This window comes from Salmo salar, chromosome 12 (assembly GCF_965601325.2).
Source record: "Salmo salar chromosome 12, fSalSal1, whole genome shotgun sequence".
Lineage (NCBI taxonomy): Eukaryota > Metazoa > Chordata > Actinopteri > Salmoniformes > Salmonidae > Salmo > Salmo salar.
In genome coordinates, this window is record NC_138302.1 from 68,495,826 (window position 1) to 68,515,055 (window position 19,230).

Sequence of the window (19,230 nt, forward strand, 5' to 3'; positions counted from 1 at the left end):
TCTGAACTTCACAGGGTGGTGGAAGTGAGCCTTCGGGTCTTATTCTGGTGACATGATCGATGCTTGACTGCCGTTTGACAAACACAAATATTGTAACTCTTAATCATAATAATCTCATGTTTGTAGACTAACCTACCTGAACTGTATCGGCAAGCTGTTGGCTAGGGCGCACGTGCTAAAACCAGAATAAGCACATTAGCTATTTAATGCAACAGTTTGTGATAAAACTATCAGTAGAATTGAAAATGCGATGGAAACACATTGAACATTGGATTTTTATTCGGTACATAAACTTAAGCGAAAAAGTACATTGTGCACTACGTCATCACGCACTGATTTTTATCTGCAATAAGTCAGTTTGGTGGAAACGCACCACTGGCGGGTAAATTCACATTTTCTTTATGCGGATTTTTGAATATTCACATTAAAATCTTTCACCAATTTGATGGAAACCTAGCATATGACATCAATTTGTGTTGCCGTTTATTGAGCTTTCAAGACCCATGGCCAAGCGTTCTGTCCTCAGATCTGATGTAGCCAACATCAAACAGTGAAAACCTAAGGGGGGGGGGGGGGCGGAAAAGGCACAATAGCAAGAGTTACACACAGAAACGTATCTGGAGACACCTAAACCTGCTCTTCCAAGAACTGCCGTCAAACGATCAATGCAGAACTTCCACGTCAATTCAATAATCCAACCATTTCGGATTACATTAGATATATAATTTCTCTACTTTGAACAGTAATTACATATCCGTTCATAAGGCATTACGTTTAGAACAGCATTACCGATTAAATTTAATGCAACTGATTAAGTGCAACTATGCCCTGTAATTCAGTACAATTTCAGTGCTATGTAATTGTTTTAGAAGATTGTGTCTTTTCTGACATTGGGATGAGGCATTTTCTTGTATACAACCCACTTCAAAGCACATTCCTTTTTTTGTAAGATTAATTAAATATTAAATGAAGTGAAGATACAGGGCTGCCAAAACCAACTTAAAAACTTTCAAATTAACCACAGAAAAATTCAATCACCAAACCCATACTCCCGACAGAGGCAATTATCATTTGAGGTAAAGAGTTTCACATTTATTTAAAAAAATAAATCCCATAGCCACAGCAGATATTCCTGTCTCTCATACTTAATCTGTGTCATGAGTAGGGCCAGGAGTTTTGCTTGACCATGGGAAACTCTGGGCCCTAATCAAGAACTATAAATCCTACAGGCTTCCGAGTTCATTCAATGTGAAGACTAAGAGATTGGGTAAAAGAGTAGGACCACAACTGCCCAAACTGTTTCTTTTCATTCACAAAGTGTGTATTCATCACGTTCCCTTGATCAAAGCATTGTTAAGTCAAAGTTGCCTGAAGGGATCTGAATGCTTCATGATTCCAAGGAAAATGTTTACCAACGTCAGTGCGCTCTACAAAAACAACAATTACAAGTCCGATGAGAAAGAAAGAAAATCATTGAACGAAAATAAGCATTTCAAACTTCTGAAGAATCACCTTCTCAATCTTAACCACCGACAACTGTGGTCAACCACACACACACACACACACACATTCATGCCTTAGCAGCAGGTCACAAACAATCTCATGCACATGTACTTATTTCTAAACCTTTCATAAATGAAAAGTTCTTCTCTTTTTAACATGTCTTTGTCTCTTTCCTTTTGGGACGATGTTATACAATTTATATCTACATTAGGCCACTTCAAAAATTAGTGACTTCAAATTAAAATGTGTGATTAGTAGAGGGAAATGTAGGATTCAGTGTGGGCATTTAGCAGAGCCAGCTGGGATATTTCATGTAATGTCAAAGATATCTTTATGGATGGAAAAATGTATGTTGGCAAGAATTGTCAGCAAGGTCAATGTCATGAAAGGCACAATACAATGAATATACAACAATTGTTTTAGGTCTCAAATAAATAATATTGGTTTTGGTTTGTTTCATAGTAAGCAACACATTGGGATATCAGGGACCTTCTAAAATTGCCAACAATCTCCACCCTTTGTTGAAGTCAACTCCAAAATAGTGGCAGTAGCTCTCCTTTTGTGGAGTTGAGTTTAAAAAAAAACAACAATTCTTTCAACACACTCCACAGAGAAATGTGCAGGCCATAAATAACCTCTTCTATAAAATAGTTTAATATAATTATATCTCAGTGCAACAAAAGCAATCAAATGAAACAAAAACAAACATACTGTACCCCATTCCACCCCACAACATTCACACTGATAAAAGCCTTCAACTCGATCTCTCTCATTTAATTTACTAAACTTCCAAAAGAACCAACACACACACACAAACTGAAATTGGAAAGTGCACTCATTTGAGGCCAACCCCTCAAATCCTTCTTACTATTTGACTTGGGATCCTGGGCCTGGCCTGCACCGCAACTGTTATTAAAATACATTACCTACTATACATCAAATACACAATCTTACACAACACTGTCTGCCACACCCCTAGGGACTAAGCATGTTAGGGAATGGAATGGATTTTTTAAAAGTGCTTTTCAAAATAGGGCTTTGTTAAACGGACAAATTCCTAGGAAGCCTAATGGCATCTAAAGACGACGACTACTGATGTCTGACTGCAGCTTGCAAGCGCAACGAAGTGCACATTGACAACTGTTTGTTTGTTTTCTTGCATTATAAATTTTAGTTAAAATCTTGATTAAAGTGCAGTAGAGGAAAACAAAGTCAGATATAAATCACATTGTCTTGCTAGTAGCATCACTTTTTGTGCGCCCGGTTTTTTTACCCGGATAAGAGAGGAAAGGTAGACAGACCACACCAGAGAAAGGCACTTCTGAGGATAGAAAAGTGCATTTACTCTTCATCTTAGCATTTTCTGGCAAGAATTCATACATTTTGAAAAGTGTATTCAGAGTAGTGAGGATTCTCCCCTTTTTTTTTTTTGTGACGCAATTGAGCTAATCTAATGTGCCTATTTGAAGTTGAGGTTTATGTGATATCAGTATCAATGCTTGTGTACAAATCATTTACAAAAAGCAGTTTTTTTTTTTTACTACCCTTCCCCTTCTACCCCCTCTTGTGATGCAGTGCAGACCAAACCCAAGCAGGCCCTTCTCTCAGAGTAAAAACAGCCCTAAGTACAGAGGCCCATCCAGCCAGCCTCAGCCTGGCAGGTGCTCTCCGCGGACAATGTGGGAAGAGAACTCATAGCGGTCCTGGCTGCGATGGCCACAGATGTTGCACTCGAAGGGCTGGCGGAAGCCGTGGCAGCCCATGTGGATGGTGAACATAACGTGGTCCAGGAAGAGCACACGGCAGTGCTCACAGCGGAAAGAGCGCACTGTGTGCCCCTCTCCGTCCACCACCCGAAACATCTGCCTTGAGGTGGGGGAGCCTGGGGCCAGTGCAGAGGGTGGGGGGAAAGCAGGGTGGCCACCCTCCTCCCTGTCCCTCTCTCCATCCCTGTCTTTGGCATGGCTTGGGCTGTCCATGCCCCTGTGGTGCAGTAGGGGTGGAGGGGGAGGGTGGTGGTTGGAGTGGAGCTGGTGGAGGTTGAGGTGATTGTTGTTGTTGTGGAGCGGCAGGGCAGGCGCTACACCGCTAAACACTTCATCCGGCATGCTCTCTGTGTCCGTGGAGTCCTGGCAACCGTTGCAAGGTGACGGGCCGTGGCTGCGGCCAGGGGGCAGGTCCTCGTGGCCCTCTGCAGCCTCCCTGCCCCCCACACCTGTGGACCCTAGGCCAGCCCCGGCCCCAGTGCAGTCTAGCCTCGGCCCCAGCGTAGCCATGGGGGTGTGAGCCGAGCTGATGACCGGCCGGAGCTCCGACAGGCAGGAGGGGTGAGGGAGAGGCAAGCGTAGGGGTCGGAGGCCTTCAGATCCACCACCACTTCCAACTCCCTGTCCCCCCAGGTACCCTCCTCCCAGGCTAGTGTAGTGTGGCTGCTCCAGACCACCGTGGTGCGTAACCCCGTCCTTGTCGAAGGCGGTTCTGAGCTCGTAAGGCGTGTCGGCCAGACTGAGGCGCATGTGCTTCTGTCCTGCAGGGCAGATAGGCATGGAATCACACTGTACCACAATTCATTGGGAGGAACTAGTGATGTGCAGGTCTTCATTTTTAAACTGACACCTGATCTCATTAATGATCTTGTACCCTTTTTGTGTTACCTGTGTGTGAGCGGTGTCTTTGCTCACCTCCCCATAAAGAAATTCCAATTAACTGCTTACCTACAAATTTCTGTGGTGTGGATCTCTTGCGTTTGGTGATGCTGTGGGCTAGCCGATCGATGAACGCCATCTTGTCTGAGGAAGGTTGCAGCAGGTTGTCAGGCATGAACTCCAGGTCCCTCAGCTCCTCTTCTATAAAATATATAATCACACCATAGATAGAAGCAGTAACATGCAGTGTGTGAGTATGTGTATGTGTTATTTCTCCACTACCTTGAGTCTGAGCGCTGGCTGGCTGCTGTGTCTCCAGGCTCTGCAAGTAGCTGTGGCAGCGTTCACGGTGCTCTTCCAGGGTGCTCTGCTGCTTGTAGCTGCGGCCACAGTAACTACACTTATAGGGCTTCCCCACTGTGGGAGACGACACTGGGGACAAAGTCAACATACCTTGAATACATACAGAACTCTAGGTCTGTGTCTTTTGCTCAGGAACTGACATGCTCAACTCAGACCCTCTTTTCCTCACCCAAGTGTGTGTGTGTACAGTATGTATATCCCTCTCACCCGAGTGAGTGCGGAGGTGGCCTGTAAGAGCGTCCCGTCTGCGGCATGCGTAGCTGCAGAAGGGACATTTAAAAGGCTTCTCCCCAGAGTGCAGCTTAATGTGACGCAGCAGGTTCCCCTTCTGGGTGAAAGAGGCCCCACACTGATTACACTGGAATGGCCGCTCACCTGGAGGAGGCACATACCAGTTTACACACCCGACTCCGTACAAACCAGTTTGAAATCAGTTTCACTCCCAGTCACGTGCCCAAATTACAATGTCAACCTGGTTTCGGGCAGATCTGCGCAACAAACTAACCTCATCTTTTTGTATAAAGGACTAATCAATCAATCACTCAATCAATTGATCAGTCACCTGTGTGGCTGCGTTTGTGCACCATGAGGACGTTGGGCCCGATGCAGATCATCCCACAGATGTCACACTTGAGTTTTCCGTTGGGCAGCCGGATGGCACCTCCTGGTGACATGGGCTCTGGACTGGCCTGCTCCCTGTAGCCCCCTCCTCCGGCCTCTCCTCCCTGCTCAGAACCCCCCTCCTCCACCCTGTCCCCTCTCTCATCCTCTGGCCCCGTGCCGCGGCCCGGCTCCTCATCACTGTACAGCTCCACTTTGATGGAGTTGGCTGGAGAGAGACAGGGTTTAGACCAGGAGAGGGACATATGATGTGAGCAGAGACACGGATGTGCTGGCTAAAGTAAAATAAAAACATCTGAGCCATAAAACCAACTACCATACTCTCCCTTGGAATAATAAAGTTCAGTACTTGTAAGTCAAAGACAAAAGAATTGACAAATTGGAACTGACCACTAAGAGAGCGGCTGGGAGAAGTGTGCTGGCTGTTGGGGGTGCTCACTGTGGGGCCTCCAAGGGCCCCTGAAAACTCCCTCTCCATCGAAGAGTCTCCACTGCCTGCTGTCCACACACAAAATTATGTAGACCTACTGACAGTTCATTCAGCCATCTCGATAATGTCACAACCATAAGGTCAGTAAGTCAGCTAATAAACTCAGCAAAAAAAGAAACGTCCTCACTGTCAACTGCATTTATTTTCAGCAAACTTAACATGTGTAAATATTTGTATGAACATAAGATTCAACAACAGACAAACTGAACAAGTTCCACAGACATGTGACTAACAGAAATTGAATAATGTGTCCCTCAACAAAGGGGATGTGGGGGGGTCAAAATCAAAAGTAGCAGTCCGTATCTGGTGTGGCCACCAGCTGCATTAAGTACTGCAGTGCATCTCCTCCTCATGGACTGCACCAGATTGCCAGTTCTTGCTGTGAGATGTTACCCCACTCTTCCACCAAGGCACCTGCAAGTTCCCAGACATTTCTGGGGGAAATGGCCCTAGCCCTCACCCTCTGATCCAACAGGTCCCAGACATGCTCAATGGGATTGAGCTCTGGGCTCTTCGCTGGCCATGGCAGAACACTGACGTTCCTGTCTTGCAGGAAATCACGCACAGAATGAGCAGTATGGCTGGTGGCATTGTCATGCTGGAGGGTCATGTCAGGATGAGCCTGCAGGAAGGGTACCACATGAGGGAGGAGGATGTCTTCCCTGTAACGCACAGCGTTGAGATTGCCTGCAATGACAACAAGCTCAGTCCAATGATGCTGTGACACACCGCCCCAGACCACGATGGACCCTCCACCTCGATCCCGCTCCAGAGTACAGGCCTCGGTGTAACGCTCATTCCCTCGACGATAAACGTGAATCCGACCATCACCCCTGGTGAGACAAAACCGCGACTCGTCAGAGAAGAGCACTTTTTGCCAGTCCTATCTGGTCCAGCAATGGTGAGTTTGTGCCCATAGGCAACGTTGTTGCCGGTGATGTCTGGTGAGGACCTGCCTTACAACAGGCCTACAAGCCCTCAGTCCAGCCTCTCTCAGCCTATTGCGGACAGTCTGAGCACTGATGGAGGGATTGTGCGTTCCTGGTGTAACTCGGGAAGTTGTTGTTGCCATCCTGTATCTGTCCCGCAGTTGTGATGTTCGGATGTACCGATCCTGTGCAGGTGTTGTTACACGTTGTCTGCCACTACGAGGACGATCAGCTGTCCGTCCTGTCTCCCTGTAGCGCTGTCTTAGGCGTCTCACAGTACGGACATTGCAATTTATTGCCCTGGCAACATCTGCAGTCCTCATGCCTCCTTGCAGCATGCCTAGGGCACGTTCACGCAGAGGAGCAGGGACCCTGGGCATCTTTCTTTTGGTGTTTTTCAGAGTCAGTAGAAAGGACACTGAAGAGGCCTACGTTTTCATACCTCTGACCTTAATTGCCTACCGTCTGTAAGCTGTTAGTGTCTTAACGACCGTTCCACAGGTGCATGTTCATTAATTGTTTATGGTTCATTGAACAAGCATGGGAAACAGTGTTTAAACCCTTTACAATGAAGATCTGTGAAGTTATTTGGATTTTTACAAATTATCTTTGAAAGACAAGGTCCTGAAAAAGCAGCGTTTCTTTTTTTGCTGAGTTTACAAAGGACTGTCCATGCCCTGCCCTCCGTACACTTACCTGACATGTAGGGACGGCCATTGCAGTCGTCATCCATTCTAACACCAGTTAACTGAAGGAAAAACAAACAGGTAGAGGAGAGCCTCTTTAAAAATCTCAGTTCTTCACTCTGTAAACACAACGACACAGTTCCAGGAAATGCATAGTAGCTTAAAATTCATGAAGTGCAACTGACCCTCATTGAGCGAAGTCCAGCAATTTCAGCAGACGGGTATCAAATTGAGTTAGAAAACCCATGATGCATCTGCAACTATCATTCTGAAGACAAAGATGCCTAGTTTATGGCACAGTGGCTTATTTAAAAATATATATTTTACATTTCCGGCTGAATTTTTTACATTTTCACCCCAAATTCACATTACCGAAATGCATCCAGATTAGGTCATTTTATCCAATTTTACTTGAGGTTTTTCTAACTTATTTGAATAAAACACAGTTTGTCCATAAATCATAAAAATGGTATACTAGAAGTTTACATTAAACTATATTTATTACATAAAAACAGTATGTGGACGTGTTTCTTATTACTGCATCACTTTTTAAAGTTGCTGTAAAAACGCCAATAATTTAAGTAAAGTTTTATTCACCCATGATGCACTGTCTAGAGGAGTAATCCTTAGATGAGCACAAGTTCATTTAATTTCTTAATTTATATGCCTTCAGAATGAGGATCTTATTCTCAAACAACGCCTGACCTTCTCATTACCGAAATGGCTAAAAAAGCTCAAAATGGGAGAAACGTAGCGTTCCATTAATTACCTAAATGGAGGCCTGAATGGACTTTAGTGATGTGGTCAATTATTTGCTGACTTATAATGGCTGTCTCCGATTACTTGCAGGCTGAGCTAAGGGGCTCTCATTACCAAAACACAAATTTCTCATTACCGCATAATTTTTAGGTCTGTTTTGGTCATGAGACCCTTCATTTAGGTATTGATAATAAGCTAATTTTAATGTAGTCAATGAGTGTGCTAGTAACTTTAATTACTTACTAGGACCACTGCTTACACCTATTATATCGATTTTTTGTAAAACATTAGTTATTTGATTAAGTAGGAGTTGTCAAGAAATTTGTGTATAAACCACATTTAATTTACATAAAGCCACAATCTGGAATTTGTGTTTCAGCAAAGAGCAACCCCACCACTTAAAAATGAGGAAATCCACCATTTTGATGTGTACCTGTTTTAGCACATACAGTGCCTTGCAAAAGTATTCATCCTATTTTGTTTTCTAACGTATTTTTCCTATTTTGTTGCATTACAACCTGTAATTTAAAGTTATTTTTATTTGGACTTCATGTAATGGACATACACAAAAGTCCAAATTGGTGAAGTGAAATGAAAAAAATTACTTGTTTAAAAAAATAAATTAAAAAAACAGTAAAGTGGTGCGTGCATATGTATTCACCACCTTTGCTATGAAGCCCCTGAATAAGATATGGTGCAACCAATTACCTTCAGAAGTCACATAATTAGTTAAATAAAGTACACCTGTGTGCAATTTAAGTGTCACATGATCTCATAGATATAAATTAAAACTCATTTTTCAAACACAAATTTCTTGTTAACAAAGTATAATTTTGGCAATTTGGTTAGCACATTACTTTGTGCATGACACAAGTCATTTTTCCAACTATTGTTTACAGACTGATTATTTCACTTATTCACTGTATCACAATTCCAGTGGGTCAGAAGTTTACATACACTAATAGGCTGACCGCGTCGCGTATGCAAGCTTGCAAAATAAATGTAGCAATATATGTTATTCAATTATTGCACCCACACTGCTCGCGCGCCATCGAGCATCTGCGTTGCCAAGGGCTAAAATAGCAGTAATTCCTATTTCTGACGCAGATCGCGCTGCAAGTCCTGCCTCTCCCATCTCCTCATTGGTTTATAGAAGCAGGTACTATCTCATTGGTTATACCCACGTGGGTGATTGAAAGACGAACTGTTTTGCCGGTTGTCGTGGTAATACTATGAAAGTGTAGATAACAATCACCATATAAGTTCAAACAAGAAAAAGCCTGGAAGGAGGAGAGATGACTAGAAACGATTCAGTTGACCGTTTTATGTGTGGATTAATTGTCGGAATAGAAGACCTTGTGCATTTCAGATAAAATAACAACTCAATGTTTATATCCCAGGACAAATTAGCTAGCAACAGCAAGCTAGCTAAATAGGACAAAGTAGCTAGCAAGTGCAAGCTAACTAGCTAAATTGCCATATATGTTGAATGCTTTTCGACCTGTCCCCAAATTAATGTCATTGGTTCAGAGTTTGTTTTGATATATTAACCTGCGTGTCGTGATCGCGGTTGGTGTAGGGGGACAAAATAAATGTATGCACGATAGAGCACGCGTGCAGCCGGTTTGGGTTCCATGTAAGTTGATTGTGCCTTTAAAAAGCTTGGAAAATTCCAGAAAATTATGTTATGGGTTTAAAAGCTTCTGATAGGCTAATTGCCATCATTTGAGTCAATTGGAGGTGTACCTGTTGATGTATGTCAAGGCCTACTTTCAAACTCAGTGCCTCTTTGCTTGACATCAGGGGAAAATCTAAAGAAATCAGCCAAGACCTCAGAAAATAAATTGTAGACCTCCACAAGTCTGGTTCATCCTTGGGAGCAATTTCCAAACACCTGAAGGTAACACGTTCATCTGTACAAACAATAGTACGCAAGTATAAACATGGGACCGCGCAGCCGTCATACCGCTCAGGAAGGAGACGCGTTCTCTCTACTAGAGATGAACGTACTTTGGTGCAAAAGTGCAAATCAATCCCAGAACAACAGCAAAGGACCTTGTGAAAATGCTGGAGGAAACAGGTACAGAAGTATCTATATCCACAGTAAAACGAGTCCTATATCGACACAACCTGAAAGGCCACTCAGCAAGGAAGGAGACACTGCTCCAAAACCTCCATAAAAAAAGCCAGACTACGGTTTGCAACTGCACATGGGGACAAAGATCGTACTTTTTGTAGAAATGTCCTCTGGTCTGATGACATTTTTTGGCCATAATGACCATCGTTTCGTTTGGAGGAAAAAGGGGAAGGCTTGTACGCCGAAGAAAGCCATCCCAATTGTGAAGCATGGGGGTGGCAGCATCATGTTGTGGGGGTGCTTTACTGCAGGAGGGACTGGTGCACTTCACAAAATAGATGGCATCATGAGGTAGGATAATTATGTGGATATATTGAAGCAACATCAAGACATCAGTCAGGAAGTTAAAGCTTGGTCACAAATGGGTCTTCCAAATGGACAATGACCCCAAGCATGCTTCCAAAGTTGTGGAAAATGGCTTAAGGACAACAAAGTCAAGGTATTGGAGTGGCCATCACAAAGCCCTGACCTCAGTCCTATAGAAAATGTTTGGGTAGAACTGAAAAAGTGTGTGCAAGCAAGGAGGCCTACAAACCTGACTCAGTTACACCAGTTCTGTCAGGAGGAATGGGCCAAAATTCACCCAACTTATTGTGGGAAGCTTGTGGAAGGCTACCCAAAATGTTTGACCCAAGTTCAACAATTTAAAAGGCAATGCTACCAAATACTAATTGAGTGCATGTAAACTTCTGGCCCACTGGGAATGTGATGAAAGAAATAAAAGCTGAAATAAATCACTCTCTACTATTATTCTGACATTTCACATTCTTAAAATAAAGTGGTGATCCTAACTGACCTAAAACAGGGAATTTTTACTGGGATTAAATGTCAGGAATTGTGAAAAACTGAGTTTAAATGTATTTGGCTAAGGTGTATGTAAACTTCCGAATTCAACTGTATGTATGTATGTATGTATGTATATATGTATATATATATATATATATAACACACACACACACACACACCTGTTCTGAAAGGCCCCAGAGTCTGCAACACCACAAAGCAAGGGGCACCACCAAGCAAGCGGCACCATGAAGACCAAGGAGCTCTCTAAACAGGTCAGGGACAAAGTTGTGGAGAAGTACAGATCAGGGTTGGGTTATAAAAAAAATATCTAATTTTGAACATCCCACGGAGCACCATTAAATCCATTATTCAAAAATGGAAAGAATATGGCACCACAACAAACCTGCCAAGAGAGGGCCGCCCACCAAAACTCACGGACCAGGCAAGGAGGGCAAAGTGACCAAAAATAACCCTGAAGGAGCTGCAAAGCTCCACAGCAGAGATTGGAGTATCTGTCCATAGGACCACTTTAAGCTGTACACTCCACAGAGCTGGACTTTATGGAAGAGTGGCCAGAAAAAAGCCATTGCTTAAAGAAAAAAAAAATCAAATGCAAGACTCCCCCAACATATTGAAGAAGGTACTGTGGTCAGATGAGACTAAAATTGAGCTTTTTGGCCATCAAGGAAAACGCTATGTCTGGTGCAAACCCAACATCCCTCATCACTCCGAGAACACCACACCAGCTGTGGGGAAGTTTTTCCATCAGCAGGGACTGAGAAACTGGTCAGAATTGAAGGAATGATGGATGGCGCTAAATACAGGGAAATTCTTGAGGGAAACCTGTTTCAGTCTTCCAGATTTGAGACTGGGACGGACGTTCACCTTCCAGCGGGACAATGACCCTAAGCATACTGCTAAAGCAACACTCGAGTGGTTTAAGAGGAAACATTTAAATGTCTTGGAATGGCCTAGTCAAAGCCCAGACCTCAATCCAATTGAGAATCTGTGTGACTTAAAGATTGCTGTACACCAGCGGAACCCATCCAACTTGAAGGAGCTGGAGCAGTTTTGCCTTGAAGAATGGGGGAAAAAAATCCCAGTGGCTAGATGTGGCAAGTTTATAGAGACATACCCCAAGAGACTTGCAGCTGTAATTGCTGCTAAAGGTGACTCTACAAAGTATTGACTTTGGGGGGTGAATAGTTATGCACGCTCAAGTTCTGTTTTTTAATCTTATTTCCTGTTTGTTTCATAAGGAAAAATATTTTGCATCTTCAAAGTAGTAGGCATGTTGTGTAAATCAAATGATACAACCCCCCCAAAAAAAATCTATTTTAATTCCAGGTTGTAAGGCAAAATAAATAGGAAAAATGCCAAGGGGGGTGAATATTTTGGCAAGCCACAGTACCTATACTGTTGTTTGATAACCCAAAACAGTATACTTAGATACTTTATAGGCATATCATGTTAGGCCATTTGCCCACAGGATCCCATCTATAATACCTTAGAACCACACATATCCACATCCTAATACAGCAATATTAACTGTGAAGACCTGGGAGAATTTACTTTTTCAAAAGAAGTCACTTTATGCTTAAGTCTACTTTTGAAAATACTGTACTTGCCCGTAATTACAGTACTTATATTTATGCTAAAATAAGGGGTATTTTAGTCAGTTGCATTAAGATCAGTGATTTTAGTATTATGCAACTCGTTTGAGATGATCAAATGACAGTTTGATGATGTTTTGGGTTAATGAATCTCTAATAGAGCCCAGTACAGTTTTTCAATGGCAAACTATCAATACAGAAACATACTTAATTACTGTAATGCACTAATTTTGGGGAAATAATAGGAAAAATAAAACGTATACTTTAATAATGTTGGCTTAATCTGACAGTCTGATATAATAACAAGTAATGAAGAAAAAAATAAACATTCAGAAAAGGTTGTTGTGGTAATGAGAAATTACAAAATAAATAGTAATTTAATTTTAAATATACTTGTTTTTTAGTGTTGTTTAATTAAGGCCTTTGCATTAGGTGAGCAATGTAAAGAAATATTAGAAATTGATTTTCTTAATAGTTTTTTTTAAACTGTTGCAATAAAGTAATGAGTAGTTCTGGAGATTGTGATAAAATGCATAATATCTGATCAATAAACATAATTATGAAAAATAAATACAGATCCTAATATTAGTATTCCAAGAGGATTTTTTGACAAGTGGCAGTTTCGTGAGAATCACCAATGAAATGGAGTGAGAGGCAATGGCCTTTTGTTTAACACTTGAACACTTCGCTATCAAGTCCTTCAAGACCATGGACTAAGCCTATACTGTCTGTGGCTTAAGGATAGTTGGTTGTTGAAATACCACGGTAACAGAATGCTAACTAGCTAGCCATCTGACTAAAGTCAAAGATATAGCTAGCTAGCTAACACGTTCATAGGTGCCAACCAAAGAATATCTGTGTTAATGTAGTACATGTTACAACCCCCACCAAAAGTGTGAGCATATAACTAGCTAGCTACATTAGCTCTAGGGCAATTCCATGATAACAGAATGATGCTGAGACTCAGATTTGACACTTTTCAGATGCAAAGTTTGGTAACAGAATGAGTTGTTTTAATCCCCAAAAACAAACAACTGACAATCTTCTTGGGGGTTGTAACCTGCACTAACGTTACGTTAGCGCAGATAATCTTTGGTTAGCACAAATGAAAGTGTTAGCTAGCTACAGTAGTTATCATGATCATTGACGTTAGTCGGATGGCTAGCTACTTAGTTAGCTAGCTTGTTTGCACATGCTAGCTAACTGAGCTCAGCAAGTCAGCTAGCTAGCTAGCTATGCTAAAGTTACCAGTATTTTTGGCTAACTAACCCTTCTTCTATCTTTGAGATAGCTGTCTGACCAGCCTGGCAACTGACAAGCTAACTATTAGCCAATTGCTTTTAAGTAGCGTTAGCTACCCAAGGCAGACAGTGACAGTTGGATAACATCAACAAAATAGTAAGGAACATAAAATATTACTACTAACGATGCTTTTCTAAATCATATCGGTTGCAAACATTGTAGATGCAAGTGTTTAATCTCAATGCCACGTCTTGGTTAGCATGTCTGGCTGCTAGTTACATGAATAATGCCTGTTTCTTAAGCGGTTGCTATGGTACCCACCGCCCAGTAAAATGCGCTAGGCTAGACAGCTAACGTTAATCAGTTGGCTAGCATCTCTGGTTGATGGCATCGTCAGCTACCAACTTTACATTAAAAGCACTTCAACAAACTCCAACCTCTATAAAAACAGCATCTACACAAACATTTTTGCAAATCTTCCTTACCTGTCACGATAGGCCTCGATTCTGGGATTTTATGTTTCTGCTGCTCTGCTTGTTTTCTCTTGCGACGAGAGCATCTCCCGGCACTCGGGTCGTCACTAGTTACCACAGCTACAAAGTCATAAACCCCGCCTATTTCCACAATTTATCTTATTAAAATGTGATTTTAAACCTAACCTTAACCATACTGGAAACATTATGCCTAACCTTAAATTAAGACCAAAAGCACATTTTTGTTTTCATGAATTCTTACATATAGACATTTTGACTTTGTGGCTCTGCTATCTAGTGGAACCCGGCACTCCGCAGCATTTACATCGCGTTCTAAACAATTTCCGGTCCGTCAAATACCGGGATAAAGACCCGCTTCCAACTCCCATGGATTTTCATCAATAGAATGTCGAGTGTGTCGAGCTTGAATTCTCAGCTACCTTCATCTCTCTGAAATTACCCACTTGTTGCACATTAGGCTACATGTTATGTCACATACATTGTCCACCTTTTTCATTTAGATGAAAAAGTTTATAGCCAGGAAAAACTTTCTTTCTTTCTTGCACTAATTAGTTCCACCCTCTTGCCAATTTCCTTTTCATCAGTATTTTTTTCTTCACAAAACTTTCTGTAGGGATAGGCTTGTCCTGTACTCATCCAAGAGAGAATTGTATATAGGCTACAGCCCACTAGCAGTATAATTTCTGTGTGGAGGCTTGATGAAAATTCAGTGGTTGGGAAGAAGTCTAGTAACAATTGTTTTATTTAGGCAAGTCAGTTAAGAACACATTCTTCTTAACAATGACGGCCTACACCCAGGGGAGAAAATCTGATATCAACTTTGGAGGGGACAATTACATGAAATTTTCTCAAGAGCAATTCCTGAGGGGGACACCAAAAGTAGTGCTGTAACACATAGCCGACATTGTAATATGGTAAATGTATATTGAGGAACTTAAGAAATAAGGTGTTTGCCGTACTCCTAACTACCGGTACCCAAAACTACACAACTAATCACAACAGCAATACCATTGCCTTTAACAAATCTTAGTTCAGTCACCAGTTTAAGTTGAGAGTGGGGGTATCCATGGCATTTTCCAATTATGTTCCTATTTTACAAGTCAAAAAAATTGAGAACCTTTCATAATGTTGCCAAACAAAGACTCAACAAACTTACCTGTGACTCCCTGTCTCTGCCAGTCTGTCCCTGCATATCTGTCCCCAACTCTGCTGTCTGTGTGCCATCTGTTGCCTGCTCTGCCTAATGACATCATTGTGAAACATTTCCATTAGAATTTCATTTCTTTCTTATGAACATTTTATCAACTAGTCTTTGAGATATTAGGCTACTAGGGTTCTTACTATGCGTTTTGGTGTATTGAAAAATACTCTGATGTCCGTCTTTTATTTTTCTGCCATTTTTCTACCTGGCTGGCTGGCTGGCTACACACACAGTGTGTAGGTTATTTACAGTAGGAGATGGGCTTCTATCATCTTCAATCATTCTATTTGGGCTTCGATCTAAAAGGTAGCTAGCAAATGTGAAACGGATTAAAATGACAAGAGTTGACAGCTGTATGAGTTCACCATTTACACAACATATGCTGCAACCTTTTGTCATTTTAATAGTTTGTTTCATATTGGCTGGCTTCCAACAATAGCTGAATTTGCAAAGCTAGCAAGCACCAATTCAGTTTCAGTGGTGTTTGCTATAATCTTTGCTACCCGGGTTAAATAAAGGTGAAATAAAATAAATAAATAAAAGTTCCCTTGCGACAATTTAGCTTTTGCAATGAGACCATTAAATATATTTAAGACAAGGGTAGAAGAGAGTGTAGTTCTGTTCAGTTTGGATTTCAGTTTATCGCTAACCTTATCACAGGGACTTTGAAGCACTAACTTACATCATCTGCATGCTGATCTTGGAATAAATTGACGATAGCAAAGATTCCATCTTTGACGACGCCACATAAATGGAATAGGTACTAGTTAGCTTAAGAGTTAATATTTGCGCGCTAGCTCTGCATATTCAGCTAGTGTGTGTGCGCGATTGACTGGATTAACCTCACATCAATTATGTGCATTGAGTGCCTTTCAGACAGTAGATACGACCTCTCTGTTACCGAGCAAGCTAAGGAACTGGCAGTGGATCAAACCATTGTGAGGCAAAGGGTGGGGGGGTCGCAATCTTTTGAAACTTAAAATCGCACTATTAAGTGTCTATAATCAGCACAATTGCTTTCATTGCGTATTATTAATATTATTTAAATTACATAGTTATGTTTCAGTGATATATTGGGGGGGACAAATCATATTTTTCCCAGGATGGGGGGGTCGTGTCCCCCCCGTCCCCCCCGGGATTTCCGCCCCTGCCTACACCAGCCAAACTCGAACAACCCTTGGCCAATTGTGTGCTGCCCTATGAGACTCCCAATCACGGCCAGTTGTGATACAGCCTGGAATCGAACCAACAGGGTCTGTAGTGACACTTATAGCACTGAGATGCAGTGCCTTAGACCGCTGTGCCACACGGGAGCCAGGAGCATTGATTGAATGATACAATCTCAATCATAAGACTGCAAAAGACAATAGGGAACAATCACAGGAAATGTTTAATAATGCAGATTGACATTAATTAACCATTTGTACTGACCTGGGTGAAACACCAGCAAACACATCATTATTTGTATTCCCAAAACTAGAAACTTGGCAGTGTTATGTAGCAATGTTACAGACACAGTATAGAAAACTGCCAGAGGGTGGCACTGCTGCTGTACAGTGTGTGTGTTTGTGTGTGTGTCCTTCACAAGAGAAAGAGTGATTGCAAGGCACATCCAGGTAAGCCCATGTAGAGCCTGTGAAATATCATGATATGTATGGGTTAGGCTATGTGTGCTGTGAGATCTCAGGATGACAGTGATCTATCCCCAGAACAGTACCTGTCAGTTAAAGAGTAACTGTAGGACACAGCAGAGAGAGCACGCCCCCATACACATCTACAGGGCTGCAGTGGAGAGGGTAAAATATTTCAAGTTCCTCACTGAGGACCTGAAATGGTCCCTCCACACTAACACTATGGTGAAGAAGGCGCAAGAGCACCTCTTCAACCTCAGGAAGCTGAAGACCCCCAAGACCCTCACAAACTTCTACAGATGCACCATCGAGATACTTCTGACGGGCTGTATCACCGCCTGGCACGGCAACTGCACCACCCGCAAACACAGGGCTCTCCAGGGGCACACTGCCTGCCCTCCATGACATCTACAGCACCCGGTGTCATAGAAGGCCAAGAATAACATGAAGGACAGCCACCCAATTCAGATCCCTCATGATAAAGTACTACTGAATTACTATACAAAACCTAGGAATTGTAGGAATTGTGTAGTAAATGTATAATATATGCACTACTCAAGATGCACTACTCAAGTAGAGTTTTGTAGTGTTCAGTAGGAAAACAGTAGTGCTCCCAGTAGTAATCAGGTAGAGATTCTACTACTTGATGTTGGTAGTAAATAAGTAGCCAAAACACTACAGGCAAACTGCACCGACTTTTCAGTAGTGAGCAGTAGAGTTTTGCAGCTTGTGGCTGCACATCCTGTGCTCGTGACCGCAGAAGAAGAGTTGAAGAAAAGTTGGTTGTTGTTAGCTAGCTAGTGTTTGACAATCCCAAATATAATCATCTTCCATCCTTCCATCCTGTCTTTTATACCCCTTAGGCTGACACCATCTGTAGGATTAATTTTCCTTTATGTTTTATGAGTACTTACATGTCATTGTTTAGCTGATTATATAACTTTTTACGACATCAAAAAAATTGCTAGCCAAAACGGTCTTAGCCATTGTCATAGAGATGTATTGTGTTTAGCCTAGCAGCTTGCTAGCCCTATTGAAATATAACATTAGCTATGTAGCCTCTGTTTTCATCATGCTAGCTAATAAGTATGTGTTTACATGCAAATGTATAGTATTTTCATATTAGTATACTTCCCCATTCTACTTACATTTTTTTAACCTGTTGCCAAGGAGGCCCTCAACAGGGGCCTCCTGTTGAGTTTTGTAGTGTTCAGTAGGAAAACAGTAGTGCTTCCAGTAGTAATCAGGTATAGATTATACTACTTGATCTCTCTCTCCACAGATGATGCAATCTCTATTGCACTCCACACTGCCCTTTCCCACCTGAACAAAAGGAACACTTATGTGAGAATGCTATTCATTGACTACAACTCAGTGTTCAACACCATAGTACCCTCAAAGCTCATCACTAAGCTAAGGATCCTGGGACTAAACATCTCCCTATGCAACTGGATCCTGGACTTCCTGACGGGCCGCCCCCAGGTGGTGAGGGTAGGTAGCAACACATCTGCCACGCTGATCCTCAACACTGGAGCTCCCCAGGGGTGCGTGCTCAGTCCCCTCCTGTACTCCCTGTTCACCCACAACTGTATGGCCAAGCACGACTCCAACACCATCATTAAGTTTGCAGACGACACAACAGTGGTAGGCCTGATCACCGACAACGACGAGACAGCCTATAGGGAGGAGGTCAGAGACCTGGCTGGGTGGTACCAGAATAACAACCTATCCCTCAATGTAACCAAGACTAAGGAGATGATTGTGGACTACAGGAAAAGGAGGACCGAGCATTCTCATCGACGGGGCTGAAGTGGAGCAGGTTGAGAGCTTCAAGTTCCTTGGTGTCCACATCAACAACAAACTAGAATGGTCCAAACACACCAAGACAGTCATGAAGAGGGCATGACAAAGCCTATTCCCCCTCAGGAAACTAAAAAGATTTGGCAGGGGCCTGAGATCCTCAAAAGTAAACCTACCATTAAAATTATAGACTGATAATTTCTTTGTCAGTGGGCAAACGTACAAAATCAGCAGGGGATCAAATACTTTTTTCCCTCACTGTATATACTATGGTAATTAATGTAGTGTTTTTGCTGATTGTAGTATTCTTAAGCAATAAGGCACGAGGGG

The 19,230-nt window shown here is 42.3% G+C and overlaps 1 protein-coding gene across 4 annotated transcripts; it reads right to left on the reverse strand.

Annotated features, from left to right (window-relative positions):
- Positions 1-261: 261 nt before the first annotated feature.
- On the reverse strand, positions 262-14,356 carry LOC106565533 (zinc finger protein Eos). Of its 4 annotated transcripts, none has more exons than XM_014132775.3 (8): positions 14,260-14,356; positions 7,248-7,299; positions 5,523-5,627; positions 5,074-5,340; positions 4,719-4,886; positions 4,431-4,580; positions 4,218-4,349; positions 262-4,030 (listed from the first exon to the last, which is right to left on the reverse strand). In XM_014132775.3, the coding sequence occupies exons 2-8, from the start codon at positions 7,282-7,284 to the stop codon at positions 3,153-3,155; spliced, it is 1,737 nt and encodes a 578-aa protein (XP_013988250.1). In that variant the 5' UTR covers positions 7,285-7,299; positions 14,260-14,356; the 3' UTR covers positions 262-3,152. The 4 variants fall into 4 exon arrangements, with proteins under 4 accessions (XP_013988250.1, XP_013988249.1, XP_082815377.1 ...); XM_014132774.3 differs by having other exon boundaries at positions 5,523-5,630; XM_082959251.1 differs by lacking the exon at positions 4,719-4,886 and having other exon boundaries at positions 5,523-5,630.
- Between the last annotated feature and the right edge of the window lie 4,874 nt (positions 14,357-19,230).